A 14,896-nucleotide genomic window follows, 5' to 3' on the forward strand; every position below is an offset into this window, starting at 1 on the left:
ACCATCACTCATTCATATATCCTTATGTACATATTCTTTATCCCCTTACACTGTGTATGACAGTAGTTTTTTTTGGAATTGTTAGTTAGATTACTTGCTCGTTATTACTGCATTGTCGGAACTAGAAGCACAAGCATTTCGCTACACTCGCATTAACATCTGCTAACCATGTGTATGTGACAAATAAAATTTGATTTGATTTGATTTGATTTGATTTGATTTGAACTGTTTCCTCCAGAATCTTCACAAGCTCCTTTGCTGTTGTTCTGGGATTGATTTTCACTTTTCGCACCAAAGTATGTTCATCTTTAGGAGACAGAACGCGTCTCTTTCCTGAGCGGTATGACGGCTGCATGGTCCCATGGTGTTTATACTTGCATACTATTATTTGTACAGATAAACGTGGTACCTTCAGGCATTTGGAAATTGCTCCCAAGAATGAACCAGACTTGTGGTCTACAATTTTTTTCTGAGGTCTTGGCTGATTGATTTTGATTTTCCCATGATGACAAGCAAAGAGGCACTGAGTTTGAAGTTAGGCCTTGCTATACATCCACAGGTACACCTCCAATTGACTCAAATGATGTGAATTAGCAGAAGCTTGTAAAGTCATGACATCATTTTCTGGAATTTTCCAAGCCGTTTAAATGCACAGTCAACTTAGTATATGTAAAGTTCTGACCCACTGGAATTGTGATACAGTGAAATAATATGTTTGTAAACAATTGTTGGGAAAATTACTTGTTATGCACAAAATAGATGACCTAACCGACTTGCCAAAACTTTAGTTTGTTAACAAGAAATTTGTGGAGTGGTTGAAAAATGAGTTTTAATGACTCCAACCTAAGTGTATGTAGACTTACGACTTCAACTGTACAGCAGTGACCTCCATCATGCTTAAATTGAACTGAGCCAAACTGAGCAATCGGGGGAGAAGGGCCTTGGTGAGGAAGGTGACCAAAATCCCAATGGTCACTCGGCAAGAGTTCCTCTGTGGAGATGGGTGAACCTTCCAGAAGGACAACCATCTCTGCAGCACTCCACCAATCAGGCGTTTATGGTTGTTTCCCGGTCCCTGACGCTGAAAATCATCCCCACAGCATGATGCTGCCACCACCATGCTTCACTGTAGGGATGGTGCCAGGTTTCCTCCATACTTGAAGCTTGGAATTCAGGCCAAATAGTTAATTCTTGGTTTCATAAGACCAGACAATCTTGTTTCTCATGGTTTGAGACTCCTTTGGGTGCCTTTAGGCTAACTCCAAGCGGGCTGTTATGTGCCTTCACTGAGGAGTGGCTTCCGTCCGGCTACTCTACCATAAAGGCCTGATTGGTGGAGTGCTGCAGAGATGGTTACCCTTCTGGAAGGTTCTCCCATCTCCACAGATGAATTCTGGAGCTCTGTCAGAGTGACCATGTGGTTCTTGGTCACCTCCCTGACCAAGGCCCTTCTCCCCCGATTGCTCAGTTTGGCCCGGGCGGCCAGCTCTAGGGAGAGTCTTGGTGGTTCCAATCTTTTTCCATTTCAGAATGAAGGAGTCCACTGTCTTCTTGGGGACTTTAAACGCTGCAGAAATGTTTGGCACCCTTCCCCCTGATCTGAACCTCGACACAATGGTGTCTTGGAGCTCTTCGGACAATTCCTTCGACCTCATGGCTTGGACATGCACTGTCAACTGTGAGACCTTATATAGGCACGTGTGTGCCTTTCCAAATCATGTCCAATTGATTGAATTTACCACAGGTGGACTCCAATCAAGTTGTAGAAACATCACAAGGTATTTCCAATGGAAACAGGATGCACCTGAGCTCAATTTTGAGTCTCATATTGAATGGCCTGAATACATACTGTATGTAAATAACGTATGTTTTTTTTTATTTGACACATTTTCAAAAAATTCTAAATCCTGTTTTCACTTAGTCATTATGGGGTATTGTGTGTAGATTGATAATTGATTGATTTTTTTTTTTTTTTTAATGATCCATTTTTGATTTTTTTTAAATCATTTTTTAAAACCATTTCAGAATAAGGCTGTAACGTAACAAAATGTGGAAAAAGTCTGAATACTTTCCGAATGCACTGTATATAGATGTCATACCCGACCTCTTTCAGGTAATAAATTCAATGCAATGTTAGCCTTATATTTAGCTAGTTAATAATGGGTTATGCATAATAAGCTTTGTACTTATAGCCTCTGTCTCTTGCGCAATATACATGCACCTGTGCTCTGATGGCCTCTCTCCTTAAAAAACGCTCATTAGGTCTTGGAGTCCCATGCAGAAAAAGCTAGACTAGAACAGCTGGCTGGACATCATTTTTTTTGCATTTCCTATACCAATAGACTTCAATGAGGGATGCAAAGCTTTTCTTTTGCTTAATGTTAAATACAACAGCCAATATAACCCATGGGTAGTTTGAAAGAAGAGCAAACGCTCAATGCTGGTAGGCTATAGCAGTTATTTATGCAGACTTATAACCATTCAATAGTTGTGAAGAGAACTGAAAGCCTTCTGCAGCTAATTCTAGTTCTAGTGCTATATTATTCAATAATGTAATTAGAATGATGAAGATAAGGTCAACAAATGTATTTAACTGTTGAAAGCGAGGAAGGAGTGAAACAACAATAGAGAGAGAAAGAGGAGGTGGGCGAGTAACATATTATGAAAGGTATACATTATTTGTGTTTTTCTGTTGTGGGTAATGTGCAGTAGCCTATATCATATATGTATTTAATAACAACACAATCATTTGGGTTTTTTGGGTCTTGGGATCATGAAATGTAGGGCTCATAAAATGTATTTAATGTATGGCTCATAAGGCTCAGCTAGCATCCGGCTTGAATTTTTGATCAAAGCTCTAATCATATCCAGACATAGGCCTATTTATATGCTTTTGAATGACACTTCCGGTTTTGGCGGGAAATACCAGGTTATCCGGGAGAAAAGGGATTTATTCTTGGGATGGAACATTTGTAAAATACCAGGAAAATATTCAGCCCTAGTCTGCAACACTGTTATGCTTACAGCTTATACTGAGGTCTGGTTTGAATTATGATGATGATAATGATTAGTATTATTACCTAATCTGTAACTTATGTTCAAAACAACAACAAAAAACAACCTTGCATAGTTTTTGTGATTTTTAAAAATGTACTTCCAAATTCCATTTTGTGAGTTAGAGTAGGATGTATACCGGTTCATTGGATAGGAGAGATTTAAATATTGATTAAAAGCTACATTTGTAACTTGCAGGTCCACATCAAAGGCACGCACTACAAAAAGAGAGAAAGAGAACATGTTTGCATTAATTTTGGAGCTGGGAAATAACGCCTAATTCTGCTGACGTACTGTTTGAGAGGAGAGGAGGGGAGGGCTGGGGTTGAGGGATGTTGATGGCAGAGCTGAGCAACGCACTGCAGTCCTCTCTTTCATCCCCGCCGCATGGTATTACAGCACTTTGAAATTGAAATGATTTGAAAATAGAATACGGTGGCAAATTAGCCCGTTTGCTCTCCCGCTGGTAACGGGGTCTCTTTGAACATCCCTCTTTCCCAATCATCCATTGCCTTGCTGAGGCCTGGTCTCGGAGGCACGCTCCGTTCTCCGTGTCATGTTGGGGTCCTGGGCTATAACCCTGATGAACCATGGCTGTCCCTCTCCTGTCAGAGTACAACACATCTGGAGTCTTAGTGCATCCAGCTAGTATAACACCATATCGTTTTGTTTTTGAAGCAGATGCATTGGTCACCTGCATGTTGGATTTGGCCTTTAGTCAGGGCCATGGTGTGGTGCTAGTGAGTGGGGAAGTTTACAGGTGTCAGGATGTAGGTAGATTTGAGCTGTTTGAAGATGAGCCTCCTGAATCACTCTCAGCATCAACTGAAACTGGAATAAGAAAGTGAGAGAAACAGAGAGAGATAAGCAGACAGACTGTATTTGTCACATGCACCAAATACAATAGGTTACTTACAAGCCCCCAAAAAGACGAGACACAGTGGGGGAGAGACAGAGCAATGCAAACTGTCAGAGTAACTGTTACTGGAAGTTAAGTCGAATCCCTCAGAATCTCCTTATAGCTGTGACATGAAAGGTCCAATTTGAGAGTAAAGGAACCAAACCAATTTCAGCAGGCTGCATCCCTGGCAATGACAGAATACATAAGCAGATCATGCAAAAAGTTAGACTCATGAAGGTTGTTTTATTGAGGGGTATTAGCTCAGTTTTTAGTTAATTCCTTGTTTGGTCTTTGTATCCATGGCGGATTTCACATGCTAAACCTTAGGGCGACATCTAACTCAACCACAGCCATCTCCACACTTGATTTTCTCATGTCCTTTTGATCTATTAAAGTGATTTGGGATAGAAATGAAGCATTCTTCATAGTGAGGGGATGCAAAAAATCTGCACCAAAAAGACGTTGCCTGACTTGCTACCGTATCAAATAAATATGTCTGTATTTGACATGTACTAGCCTTAGTAGGCCTGGAGGAGAAAGGCATTGACAGGACTGTGTATGTAGACTGGGTTATGAGTGAGAGAACATACGGTAGATTGATAAGAAATAACTATTTCTGCAGAGTAGGACATAATAATCAATGAGAATAGGAACATGTGAAGCATCGATAAGAAATCATCATTATCATATTTCCAATACTACATCTTGTGACTCCAGTACAATTAGCACCATCTGTATCTGCACTTTTAATTGGGTCAATATTTTGCTCTGCTGGATAATTGGTCATACTCTATCTAACTGGTCCTGGTGCTTACGAATGGAGATGCCACTCTTCATGATCAAATTATCAAGTTCTGAAAGGTTCTGCGCAGACCGGCTTGGCCAATAGCAAAGCTACTTGCTCCATCAAATGATTGATATTTCTGTGTGCTCCTTGCAGCGGGGCGGGGGGCTGAGTTGCTGACCCTCTCCCCTGTCAACTTCCCCTCAATAGGAAGGGTGCTCATTACTAGGTGTGTCATTTTCTATGTTCCTGTTATCATTTTGACAGCTCCTAATGAACCCCCCTCCACACACACACACACACACACACACACACACACACACACACACACACCAATGTTACCTGCCTTTAGATCCTGTCAGTGGCTGGCTCTAATGAGCACCAGCACCTTCACAATCCAAAGGCGCTGTGACATTTGGGTCCCCAGGTCCTCTCTGCTCTCCCCAAGGGGGGGTTCCAAGAAAATAACCTATCTTTTTGCTGGAATTCACTACTGATATTTGAAACCCAGCATCATAACCTTTTTCGTTGGGTCCAGAGACCCTTGTTGACAGTCATTAGAATGTCAGCCGTGTTACGGGAATCAAATATTTATGAGACTCCTGTTGTTACCATTTGTGACTGATGTTACACAGTATTACACAGTGAGCAGTACGTGTGGAGAATATTTATCTATATAAAAGTATACGTATGAATCTTGGTTCATTAGGGGAGAAAACACAGAAGCAAATTCATATAACATCATGAAATATTCATGCTGGCAAGGTTACAAATGATTTTTGAAGAAAGAAATGATGATTGATGGCAGATCTAACACTGTGCCTATACAGTATCCTACTTAGATTATCTCACTAGCAGCTGCATGGAAGAAAGCAAACAGAAAAGATGGGGATGCTTTGCAAAGAGAGTAAAAGGGTTTATTCATGTTGATTCCTGATGATTCCTGATACAACTGCTTTGTACTGTATATGACAGGCCAGGATGTAAAATAAGTCCCCTCTAGATGCATCTTGGTCAATTCTGTGGCAATTGGTCAACAAAAGAGAAAGCATACAAGCGCCATCCTTTCCCCCTCATACTGTACTTTAGATGTCACACATTTTAATATAGTATGTCTCCCCTCTACGAGGGTAGCTGATGCTCTCGCTCTCCCTGTCAGACGTGACCAGTAGTAGGATCTCATATTTTTGTTACATGTGCCGAATACAACAAGTGTCGACTTTACGGTGAAATGCCTACTTACAAGCCCTTAACCAACAGTGCAGTTCAAATGTGTAGTAAGACAGTAGGACAGCCAGGGTGCTGGGTTGGAACTGAGGGAAAATCAGGGCGGTTGCCGAGACTTTTGTTCCATATGGTCTGGTTGGTTGCCTTGGGCTCGATGTGTTAGCCTACATGTGTGAGAAGCCTTGTCACAGGCAGGCAGACAGCTGAGAGGGTCGTCTGTTGTACTGGATGTATACTCTGCGACACATCACGAAGTGTTAGCCAGAGGATGTTTTTCTTCTGCAGAGCACATGGTAGTCACATGGTCTACCCTGCCTGTCTGTAAGCCTATAGTTTGAATACAGAGCACTGGAGAGCTGCATACCTGGTTTAGTTGCTGGCTTAACGATGAGTGCAGGTTGAGGTTACTATACTGTTTTAGAAAGTTAACGCAGTCAAATCATCCCCAGCCGTACAACAGAGAATTTGTCTGGGAGCTGTGTTATTGTTTCTGCTTTGAGAGTGTGAATCAGTCAGTCAGTCAGTCAGTCAGTCAGTCAGTCAGTCAGTCAGTCAGTCAGTCAGGTCTCTGTCTGTCTGTCTGTCTGTCTGTCTGTCTGTCTGTCTGTCTGTCTGTCTGTCTGTCTGTCTGTCTGTCTGTCTGTCTGTCTGTCTGTCTGTCTGTCTGTCTGTCTGTCTGTCTGTCTGTCTGTCTGTCTGTCTGTCTGTCTGTCTGTCTGTCTGTCTGTCTGTCTGTCTGTCTGAGAGCCAGCCTCTCTCTGTTGTGTGCCTCTAATATTTGGAGAGAGTCGGACGTCATTGCATCAACTGCACATTACATGGGTGGACGTTGTCAGTAGTGTCCTAGTCCATAGTGTCCAAGTCATTACTCAAAGAGATCTACAGAGCTGTGAGCCCTGTAATTGGCTGCATAGTCAAAGATAGGTTATTGTGCTGTTGGACTACATAGAAAATTCTTTTGTATTCTGCTCATGATCAACATGTTATGGCACCACCTGCATTGAATTAAATATTTCAGCATATATATTTCACCATAGACACATTCAGTAATTTATCAAGGGATGGGAAATATTTATACATGGAAAAATACGTTTTATAACCAGTACTGTATCAGAGGTCCGTGCATAATCCCCAGATTTATTAACTTGTGTATGTTATAGACTGAGAGCCTATTGTTTTAATGGTCAAATCTATGATTGAGTTGGTTTGTTTCCATTTGATAGGTCTAAGATCCTTGACGAATGTGTCGTAATGTGCACAATGTGAGATAGATTGAGCTCTAAGCATTAATTACCTCATCTGGCTGGAGCCTCGGGGTTCATAGTCTATTAAAGTGTTAAGGGCGCTAGTATCCCTGGAGTCGGCCGCCTGCTGCACGCTGCACTGGCGTACCTGTTTTCCTGCATTACAGAGTGCTCGAGCATGAAGTTGCACTTTGTCATTCAGAGATGAACACAAATCAATATCGTCAGAAAGAGGGATATGGAAATTAATTTAGAAAGGGTGTGTAAGGGCTAGGCTACAGTAATAAATCAATCTACCATCTGACTGGGAGACAGCATCACTGGTAAGACAGGCAGAGAGTGGGGGGGGACATGGACAGAGACAGCAACACAGGCAGACAGGTTACCAGTCAAACAGATGGAGAGGCAGAGGAAAGAAAGGAAGAGAGAGGTAGACAGAGGTCAAGGGACAGAGAGAGACAATAAAGACTGGGAAAGACAGAAAATCAGAGAGCCTCTCTAATCAGTGCAGTGGAGCCAGGTGTGACACACAAGTGTTGAGGTCCTCTAGTTCTCCAAGGGGGTCAGAACAGGTTGAGAGGTCATTGTGTGGGGCCTGCCCCTCAGTCACTTGGAGTTTAGTAGTGACATGTGATGCTGACAGCATGCTGTCATGCTTAGGGTTGCAATTTCTGGGAACTTTTAATACATTCCCTGGTTTTTCCTGAAATCCCGGTTGGAGGATTTCTGGAAATACAGGGAATTTATTGAAATTGCTGTCCTGACTGATATAATCCAACCATCCCCTCAGTTAGGGGATATGTTACAGTCATGTCACAGGACACTGCAGGACACTGCTCCAGCATTTCAATTCAGTTACCATACAGGCTTTATTTTGGTAACTTTCCTTTTTTGCTATGTATTTCACAAAATCAATCTCATCAACCCTGCTGGGTGAAACGTGATGTTAACGTCAAATGTTTTTCTTCTCCAGAATGCTGCTAGAAATTAAAGTGTTGTCATGCTATTCCCTCTCGAGTTCTGTTCTGGCTACAAGACATGGGAAAAATACTGGACTATTTTCATAGAATGAAATAGAAAACAGAGCATTTCGATTTCCCCCCCTCTCATCCCTGCCTCGCATTACTTCCCTTTTTTTTGATCTGCTGTGCTGTATGGTCATGTTGGAGCATGATCATAGGCAGAATGACTTTGAGTGGTGTGTGTGTGAAGGCTTCTTTCATTAGCCATACTGTCTCTCACTCTTGCCTCTGCTGCTCTCTGCTTACACATGCTTGACCCTAATGTAGGCTTGCATGTGTCTAGACTACAGCTTTGTCAACCTTGTAGTGTGTGTGTGTGTGCACGCGTGTGCCCGTCTTTCTCTCTATGTGCCTGTCTGTCTGTTTGTCCATCTGTGTCGTGTTTGTATTACAGTCCATTACTGTGGATTATGTGCTGTTTCTCTCTAAATGAATCCTGTCTTGGTTTACTCTGCTGCAGTCTCTGACCTATTCCCTGTTATATAATGGAACCTATAAGAGACAATGAAGCAAATTAACCTCTCTGTGTGTTTGGAATGACTTCATCCACTTGGCACTGTGATCCTGCACTGTGTGATCTGCTGTGATCCTGCACTGTGTGATCTGCTGTGATCCTGCACTGTCTGATCTGCTGTGATCCTGCACTGTGTGATCTGCTGTGATCCTGCACTGTGTGATTTGCTATGATCCTGCACTGTGTGATCTGCTGTGATCCTGCAATGACATTACTTAATTTAGCTTCTATTTTGCATATGTCCTCTCTCCTTCAAAAGGCTGAGATTGTTTTATATATGTTAAGTCCACTTGTGATTCAATCTTGGGTATTCTCTTTTAGCACATTCAATCTCCATGAACATTTGCAGACGTGGGCTACTTATTGGAACTTCATTTTACAAGACACCCCCAAAAATGTCCTTACATGTTGAGTCTAAATGATGCAGAGGATATGGTCATTGGCTTCTTAGCAGTAATCAAGAACAGTTAATTATATGATTGTCAATTTACTTGAAAAATTGTGATAGAGGGGTGATAATGACATGAGGTAAAGCTTTGTTCTGAAAATACACTTTCTGTTTTACTGAAAAGGACTTATCTTACATTCTTGAATCTTTTTGAAAGAAACAGTCCTATTTTGAAAACCTTTCTTGTACAGGACTTGAACAAAAGTCATACTACCAAGCTCCACAAATGTGTATCATATTGTTTACATTTTTCTCTTTCAGTCTGATTTTTCACAGGGAAAATCACTTAAGATGTATTTTTCTTTAGAGCATTTATAAGGTTTGTGTGTTCTTGTATTCTCTGTTTCCTCCATCTTCTCCATTCTTGATCCTAGGTCCCCTTACAAAGAAACACAATGATGATTTAGATGATAATGACGGGGTGGAGGATGAAGGTATTTTTTGATGCCAAACTGATTTGCATGACAAGGAACTCTCAAATTTTTCTTCTTTGTTTTTCTTACATTTCTTGTCCTTTTTTTTTCTTTTTTTATTGAAGATTTTTTTTCTTCGTCATTTTTGCTGGATTTGTTTAATCTTTTTTGCTTGATGTTTTAAGAGTATGTTTAATGTCTCCCGTCATTCCAGAGTACTTAATCGTTAATAATCTAACGTAGGTTTTTGCTTGATGTTTTAAGAGTATGTTTAATGTCTCCCGTCATTCCAGAGTACTTAATCGTTAATAATCTAACGTAGGTTTTTGCTTGATGTTTTAAGAGTATGTTTAATGTCTCCCGTCATTCCAGAGTACTTAATCGTTAATAATCTAACGTAGGTTTTTGCTTGAATTCTTTTTATTGATTTTTATTTTTATTTTTACATGTTGCATCCCACCTAAAAGAGACTATTAACCCTTCAATCAAATCTTAATACATTTTTGCATGATTTTTTAAAGCTCTCCTCTTTTTTCTAAAATAAAAGATACCATTGCAACCCTGGGGAATTGGATACCCCGATCAATACTAACACAAGTCACATTCAGTTGTGTTATAAAAAAAAAAGTTTCCTATGCAACATGTATGGATGTTCCTGGATTGTTATGGGCAATGACTTGCAACATGTTGATCAAACTTCCTTCTTAATGAGGCCTCTTCATCACTATTTTACACAAATTCAAGTACATTATGGCACAGTGATATAAGCCTTGTGATCAAGGCCACAATTTGAAATTGACAAATATAAAAGGGGTTCCTCACTGAAAAGTAATAAACAGAAAAAAGTACTCTAATAACCACAAATGAATTGATTCAAAGAGAAAGTGAGGGAGTGAGAAAGGGATCTTCCTACTGAATGACACAGTCTTAATAATGTACATCTCCTGTATAATCTGGTGAAATCAACACCAATTACAGAAAACTAAACCAGAAATGCAACAGCTATCTTTGATCTGCAAGCAACTTGCGATTTGCTGAGTACACACATCAAAAGATTAAAGAAGGCACAAATATACAGTGAAATCCCAGCAAGCCTTTCAAGTAGCCTATTCACTTGATAAAGAATCCAGGGCATATGAATAATCCTCTCTGAGACAGAAGACAATATGTTGCGAAAACCAACGCACTGAGATCTGTGAATTAAGTTTTCCAAGGACCAATCGGCTTGCTGTCTCACTGATAGTGCTCTTTCAACGTGTAACCTATAGCCACACAGAGATATGAAGTCAAACAAAAACAACACCGGCCATGGAACCTCTCCATGTCATGGAATGTGAGATGTGCAGTTCTTTGTAGCTGCCGATACACCCGTGGATTTGTAATGGCTGGAAGCTTTGGTCCTCCGGAGGATTATTACAGGGACATTCTCTTTATATCTTGTCTGCAAGGTCATACAGATATTACGTGGGTGGCATTGCAGTGCAGTGCTTCTGCAGCTTGTCTTCTGTTATGTGAGCATCTTTATAGGAATGCACCTGTCCTCACTTACGCTGTACCTTGTCTCCATTTACCTCCAGCTAGGCCGAGCCTAGCACGCCATGGTGTTCACGTAGCATGCATGAAAGAAGCCTGTGATTAGTAGGCCCAGTTTAGACCAAATTGCCATTGAATCTCAAAAGCCAGTGAAACGGATGCCAGTGTGCTGCTAACAGTATAGTTTCCACCACCCCTTCTAAACTTGCCACACAGCGAGCGACCCTAGCCGTTGAGCTGAGCCCAACTGCGGATCCGTGGCTTGACGGCACCAGTGAAACAGACGTCACTGTGCTGCTAACAGTATAGCTTATTCTACTGTCCCTGCCCTTATACCGGGTTCGAACCAGTGATCCTCTGCTCGCAGACACACGTGACCACCCTCCTTGACAACGTACCAACTGTTTGAGCTATTGAAAAATATCTTCATTCAATAGCTCCAACTGCGACATTTCAAGCTAGCTGTGGAGTGAGCTTACTGTACGTTCTTAACTCCGTTACACCAGCACACATAATTCCCTGGCTTCTATTCCTCAGTTATGGAGGTTTACAATTCTTGGACCTTGGTCAGAGAAGCCTGGAATCCCTCCAAAGAAATGTGAATGTACACTTGCTTTTTTTTGCCACTCACAAAGCTGAAGTGAACAAAAGAACAAACAACATAAAGGACAGTGAATGACATGCATTATGTAATGGAAATCCTGACAGACAGTACTCTACACACCATGGCCATAACCCTCTGTGGCCAGATGTATGTCACTTTAATCTGCTACTGGCACCCGCACAAGAGACAGAGAGGGGCGACACAGTTACTGTAAGAATCTCTCTCATGCACACATGTATGCATGCACTTACACAGACAGACACACAATCTTTCCAGTTAGTCTTAATTTCTAGTTTTATTTTACAGATTTAATAAATTGCCATGCTGTTCTGTTTGTAACTATCTAGAGAGATCAGGTATTACTCTCCTGTCTCAATGCATCACTAGTTTTCACACTTGCATGAATACAGCTGCTATTAAAATCAAATCAAATCATATTCTGCGATTTAAAGTAATTAATCAACGTGAATGGAAGATGTTAGGATTCTGATGTGCAAGTTCAGAAAATAATCAAGATTTTTCCTTCGGAGCTCTCTTTCTCTCCTTGTCTCCCTCTCTTTTCTCCCACTAACTTATGTTTTTGCGCACACACACACACTCTGCAGCTGCTCAGTCCCAATCAATAATATAGGAGTTATGGTGCATTGCCTACTGAGGAAGAGAAGATGAGAGTTGCCCTGGCCTTTCCTTCCTTCTCTACTCCTCTGTAGGAGCCTTCACTTTCACTGGAAATGTGAGTGAGAGTGAGAGCGAGAGAGAGAGAGAGAACAAGAAAGATAGAGTGGGAGGAAGAAAATCAACTAAAAGAACAGAGAGAGGGCCTGGATTCTGCAAATACGGCCTCATTTTTTTGCCGTAAGAGAAGGCTTTTTGGAAAATTCTATTCTTTTATTTTGTTACTATTTAATTACTTTCCTCAGCACTGAGACCTCTTGCAAGTGAGTCCCCCAACACCAAACATCAATGAGTTATTGAACATGTATGTGGACATTTTGCACTCAAGATGAAAAGCCTTTCTGCTTTTATGAAAGATGAAAGTAATCGGAAGCCATTTTTTTGTATCCCTATCCCCCATTTAATTCGAACCCAGTGCCCAATCTAGATGTCCTCCTTTGTAAAGACTCTGGACAGCATCAGTTGAGCTGAAATCATTATGCGAAGTTCAGTAAGCATAACACATTGTTAAAGGGAAAAACGTTGGATGTCTGAAATGTAATTAAAAACTTTTCTTCAAGAATGTTTGTGAAAACATTTAGGTTCAATCTGTTTTATTAGATTAAAACTAGATTTTTGTGCCGCATAAATTGAAATGTCAATTTGAATCTCTGCTCTTCTTTAATGCTGACAGTTTATTGGCCCTCCAAAAATTAAAAACAGCCCATAAAATTTCCTGAAACTAAAAAATATGATTAATTTTCAATTTTCAATCAACAGGAACATGTCATACTTGTCACGTAGAAAATGAACTATCTGACGTGTAAACCAGAAATAGTCTCAAAGCAAAGTCAATGTGCCACAAATTATGAGAAAAGCAAAGCGTCCACAATTCAGATTGCATCTCCAGCTGTCGACTTTAATTTGTCCTTTAATAATTTCCTTCCCCTTCTTGCAGACATCCGTGAAAGCGGCAGCCCTAAGCCTGTGATGGTATTCATCCATGGGGGATCCTACATGGAGGGCACTGGGAATATGTTTGACGGCAGCATCTTGGCAAGTTACGGCAATGTTATCGTCATCACAGTGAACTATCGGCTTGGAGTATTAGGTAAGGTTTCTCAGCTTTTGTCCTTATCACTAATCTTCCAATACTAGCTACCTATATACAAACAGTACAGTAGGAGTCAACACTTGGGGACACAGAGTGAAACAAAGGTGCCATGGTTTCACCTTCAATTAGATTATGCTGTCATTTGTTTTCATGAATATCATTATTGTCCCGTCATATGGTGATTTACAGTGCCTTCAGAAAGTATTCACACCCCTTGACTTTTTCATATTTTCTTGTTACAGCCTGAATTTTAAATTGATTAAAACACTTCTAAAAGTCTCAGAAACACATTGACTAACAAATTCATAAATGACAGAAAAGACAGTCAAAAGGAGATTTTTGGGACACAAAACGACCTACATACATTTGTTTGTATGGGTTACCTTCAGACGAGTCCCGTGACACTTGTTGGGGTCGCAGAGTAAAACGGGGGAAAAAACACTGTGTTCGTGAGAGTCTCCCCTTTCCATAGACTGGTCGTAATAGTTGGACGCCAAACCGTTCGGACGCCACATGTGTTTTCAGAGAAGACAGATTTTTTGCATGTCTCATGGTCTGACACATGCTGTAGCTCCACCACCTTCCTCCGCAGACGCAGCATGCCGACGTAGGAGGATGCAAAGGTTCGAGGCGCAGCCCATGCTTCCATGGGGATTTTGTATTATGTTCCGTCGATTGACGCACAGGTGTCACTGGCCTACCCACAAAACCCCATAATGTCCAAGTGGAATTATGTTTTAAGAAATGTTTACAAATTAATTAATCATTAAAAGCTGAAATGTCTTGAGTCAATAAGTATTCAACCCCTTTGTTATGGCAATCCTAAATAAGTTCAGGAGTAAAAATGTGCTTAGAAGTCGCATAATAAGTTGCACGGACTCACTCTGTGTGCGATAATAGTGTTTTACATGTTTTTTTAATGACTATCATCTCTATACCCCACACAGAAAGGTCCCTCAGTCAAGCAGGGAATTTCAAACACAGATGGGTAAAAATGTAAAAAGAAGACATTTAAATATCCCTTTGAGCATGGAGAAGTTATCAATTACACTTTGGATGGTGTATCAATACACCCTGTCGCTACAAGGATACAGGCGTCCTTCCTAAATCAGTTGCCGGAGAGGAAGGAAACGGCTGTGATAGGAGAAAACTGAGGATGAATCAACAACATTGTAGTTACTCCACAATACTAACATCAATGACAAAGTGAAGAGAAGGAAGTCTGTACAGGATAAAAAGAAAGAGAATAGACCTAAGCACAGACAAAATCTCAGAAGAAAACCTGGTTCAGTCTGCTTTCCAACAGACACTGGGACACAAATTCACCTTTCAGCAGAACAATAACCTAAAACACAAGGCCAAATCTACACTGGAGTCGCTTACC

The 14,896-nt window shown here is 40.9% G+C and overlaps 1 protein-coding gene across 1 annotated transcript in view; it reads left to right on the top strand.

The window, feature by feature from the left end:
• LOC112260299 (neuroligin-1) overlaps positions 1-13,759 on the top strand; it is a 98,655-nt gene extending 84,896 nt beyond the window's left edge. Inside the window, exons 3-4 of the mRNA XM_042327894.1 lie at positions 13,357-13,509; positions 13,755-13,759. Of these exons, the coding sequence (XP_042183828.1) occupies positions 13,357-13,509; positions 13,755-13,759 (158 nt within the window). The remainder of the gene's footprint in view (positions 1-13,356; positions 13,510-13,754) is intronic.
• The last annotated feature ends 1,137 nt before the right edge of the window (positions 13,760-14,896 follow it).

The sequence above is a fragment of the Oncorhynchus tshawytscha genome, linkage group LG01 (genome assembly GCF_018296145.1).
Source record: "Oncorhynchus tshawytscha isolate Ot180627B linkage group LG01, Otsh_v2.0, whole genome shotgun sequence".
Lineage (NCBI taxonomy): Eukaryota > Metazoa > Chordata > Actinopteri > Salmoniformes > Salmonidae > Oncorhynchus > Oncorhynchus tshawytscha.